Here is a 3067-nt window from a genome sequence, read left to right as displayed (position 1 = left end):
CCTCCTCTCCTGGCATGACCTTCACCCCACCAAGCTGGGATATTCTAGGACTCTCCATAAATGGCCCTATCACAGCCACAGCCTCCCTGACCAGGGCCTCAAAGCCATTTAGGAAGCAGATGGGTATAAATAATGAATGACAACCTGGCCTCACTGCCTACTGCAGGTGAATGATAAGTACCCATAAGAGGAACTGGCCGGGCAGGAGTCCTGGTTCTGGGGCCCTTGCCTGAAGGTTGGGTATGGTAGGCCACAGTTGGGCTGGTCAGAGAGGACTTGGAGAATGGTCCTGGGTCCCCTCACAGGGTCAGAGTGTACCCCTGCTGCCACACTGCCCCCCTCCCAGAGGCCAGGCTGCAGCCCAGCAGAGGAGCCCACTTGGACACCCCGCCCCCCAAGTGAAGGAACAGAGGGTGGAACTTGAACCCAAATCTGTTCCGATCCCAGCTCTGCACCTCATGGGACAGGCGGCTTTGACTTTTGCAAGTGTCACTGGTTTCACCTGTAACATGGACATGTCTAAAGCATCATGCTGAGTCAAAGGGGTTGGACACAAAGGCCCACCTACCAGATGATCCTGTTCCCAGGGAGCCCATGGACACCGAGCATGGACTCACCACACCTGGCTGGAGGGAGAAGGGGACTCATCACGCCTGGCTGGAGGGAGAAACAGGCCTGGCTGCTGCCGGGGGCAGGGTTTTTCCTGGGGTGATGAAAATATCCTGGAATTAGTAGTGGTAGCTGCACAACTCTGTAAATATACTAAAAACCCCTGAATTATATACTTTCAAGGGGTGAATTTTTATGGTACATGAGTTATATCTCTGCTTTTCAAACTTACACATCTGGACAGGCTGAAAAGCAAACTGAAAAATGGATCTGTCACCACCAACCTCGCACAGTCACGTGTCACACTATGTGACAATTTGGAAGAACCCAGCCCGCTGCCTACCCCAGGAAGAGGTCCTTGAATGTCAGACCCTCCCTGTCCTGCTCCAGCACCACTTCTAGGATGATGACCCAAGAAAAGAGGATGCTGCTGAATTCAGCACCACCCACATGCTCCCTTGTACCCGTGAAGGGCAAGTGCTGGGGAACCACTCATCCAAGGAGCAGCTGGGTCCCTACTGCCTCCTTAAGCCCCACCCAGGCCCTGGGGCAGACCCTTCACCCCCTCTCACCCTCCGCTGCAAGTATGGCCCCTTGCCCCACAAGTGGGTGGACTCAGGTAGGAGCCACAGAGCTTGTGGCTTCCAGGATCCTCAGGTCCAGCCCCGCCCCTCTGGGACGTGGTTGTGGGACCTGCTCTGGGCACACAGGGCAGCTCCAGGATTTTGGCATTTCTTATACCCTAACCACCCCCAACGGATGCCTCTTTAAGTCTCCTGGGCTGGTCTACTGATTCTGATCCCCTCCAAAGCAGAGTTCTCTGGGCCTTAGCCTCTACTCTTCCCTTCTATGGGGTGAATTGCATCCCCCAGAAAAATCTGAATTTGAAGCCCCAGAAGCTGTGACTGTGACCCTATTTGGAAATTGCACCTTTGTAGAGCCTAAGGAAGTCATGAAGATGAGAGGCAATCGAGTTGAGATCATACTTACTTGGGGGGTGGGCTAATTTAATGACTGGCATCCTTATAAGAGGAGGGAAGTGTGGGCACAGAGACACACAGGGAGACGGTCATGTGGAGACAGAAGCAGAGATTGGAGGCAGCCACAAGCCAAGGGGCGTCTGGCAGCCACCAGGAACTGGGAGAGACAGGAGGGGCCCTCCACTCCCTGGAGCCATCAGAGGAAACAGCACAGCCCCATTGATGCCCCAATAGCTACAGACTTCTCGGCTCCGGAACTGTGAGAAAATACAGTTCTGTCATTTTAAGTCCCAGCTTGTGATCTTTTGTCACAGTGACCACAGACCCTAACTAACTCCACCCATCCGCACCAGAAACCCTTTGAACCCCCAAGTACAAAAAAAGCAGGTGAGAAGGCAGAAGGTGTCGGTCCCTCCAGCGTCTTTACAATGAAGAGAAACAGCCTGGGTCTCATGGCTGGACGCAGTAGTGCTTGGGGTCCACCTGTCTGTCCCCTCCCTGCCCCAGCAAGGGTGCCATCAGAACAGCTCCAAGACTGCGGCCACTGTGCTCTGCCCAAAGATGAAGGTGCCGACCAGCACGGAGACCACGCCCCAGACCTCCAGGCAGCACCTGCTGAGCCAAAAAGTCAGGGTCAGCTTGAGGGCCTGACTCTGTGCAAACAAGGCAAGCACATGCAGGAAGTGATGATCTGAAGTCACCAATACAGAAGACAATCAGGGTAGTCTGCACCTGTAGGGATGGGCTTCTGAGACCTTGGGGATATAGTATCCAGGTGGTTTTAAAAAGCCCTTTCTCTCTGCCTGTCATTCTATAACCTCATTCTTCCCCGAAATTGTATCAAAGAAGAAACGGGAAGGGGGGGGCGGGGGGAGACACTAGCTTCAAAGTCCCTGCCTTCTTGATCTTTTGCATCTGATGAAACCTCCCTAAAGTGAGAGAGCGGACAGAAGCTCTGGGTCACACATCACAGGGACAGAGGCAGCTGGGGGACAAGGATGGAGGAGGTAAAGGTGACCAGGACTGACAGCCACCAGGGCCACATTTGTGAGCTTCCTGATGTAACCAGAGACGGTCCAGACAAGGTGAGAGCAATAAGATTCTGGCAAAATGGCAGGGCCGCTAGAGATATTTCTGTCTGCGTTAACAAAAGCCAGAGGATCGGTTGTCATGGAAGGAGCAGCTTCTCAGGCTGCTCAGAGCCCTCAACATCCATTCATCTGAAGGGGAGCGCAGGCCAGAGCACCACTGGGCTGGGGAATTAAAGCAGCTTTAGAAAGAAAAACATCTTGAAAGCTCATCAGTAAAAGCCGCTGTGAATCCGGATCAAGGGACGAAACAAAAGCAGGAAGACCCCAAAGAACGCTCCAGAGAATGAGCCACTTAGCGGGGGGCTGGTTCTCAGCCCAACTCAGGCTGCCAGCCACTTGGGGGGCTGGTTCTCAGCCCAACTCAGGCTTGAAGACATCAAGAAAAAC

The 3067-nt window shown here is 53.7% G+C and overlaps 1 protein-coding gene across 1 annotated transcript in view; it reads right to left on the bottom strand.

The window, feature by feature from the left end:
• Positions 1–1634: 1634 nt before the first annotated feature.
• The window catches only part of SLC38A8 (solute carrier family 38 member 8), a 23771-nt gene continuing 22338 nt past the window's right edge, over positions 1635–3067 (bottom strand). The window contains exon 9 of the mRNA XM_023514089.1: positions 1635–2280. Within this exon, the coding sequence (XP_023369857.1) occupies positions 2108–2280 (173 nt within the window). The 3' untranslated portion in view covers positions 1635–2107. The remainder of the gene's footprint in view (positions 2281–3067) is intronic.

Source organism: Otolemur garnettii, unplaced genomic scaffold (assembly GCF_000181295.1).
Source record: "Otolemur garnettii isolate 467f Iridium unplaced genomic scaffold, OtoGar3 scaffold00047, whole genome shotgun sequence".
NCBI classification, from domain to species: domain Eukaryota; kingdom Metazoa; phylum Chordata; class Mammalia; order Primates; family Galagidae; genus Otolemur; species Otolemur garnettii.
The sequence above is the reverse complement of the archived record's forward strand: the minus strand, read 5'-3'. Positions and strand labels throughout refer to the sequence as shown.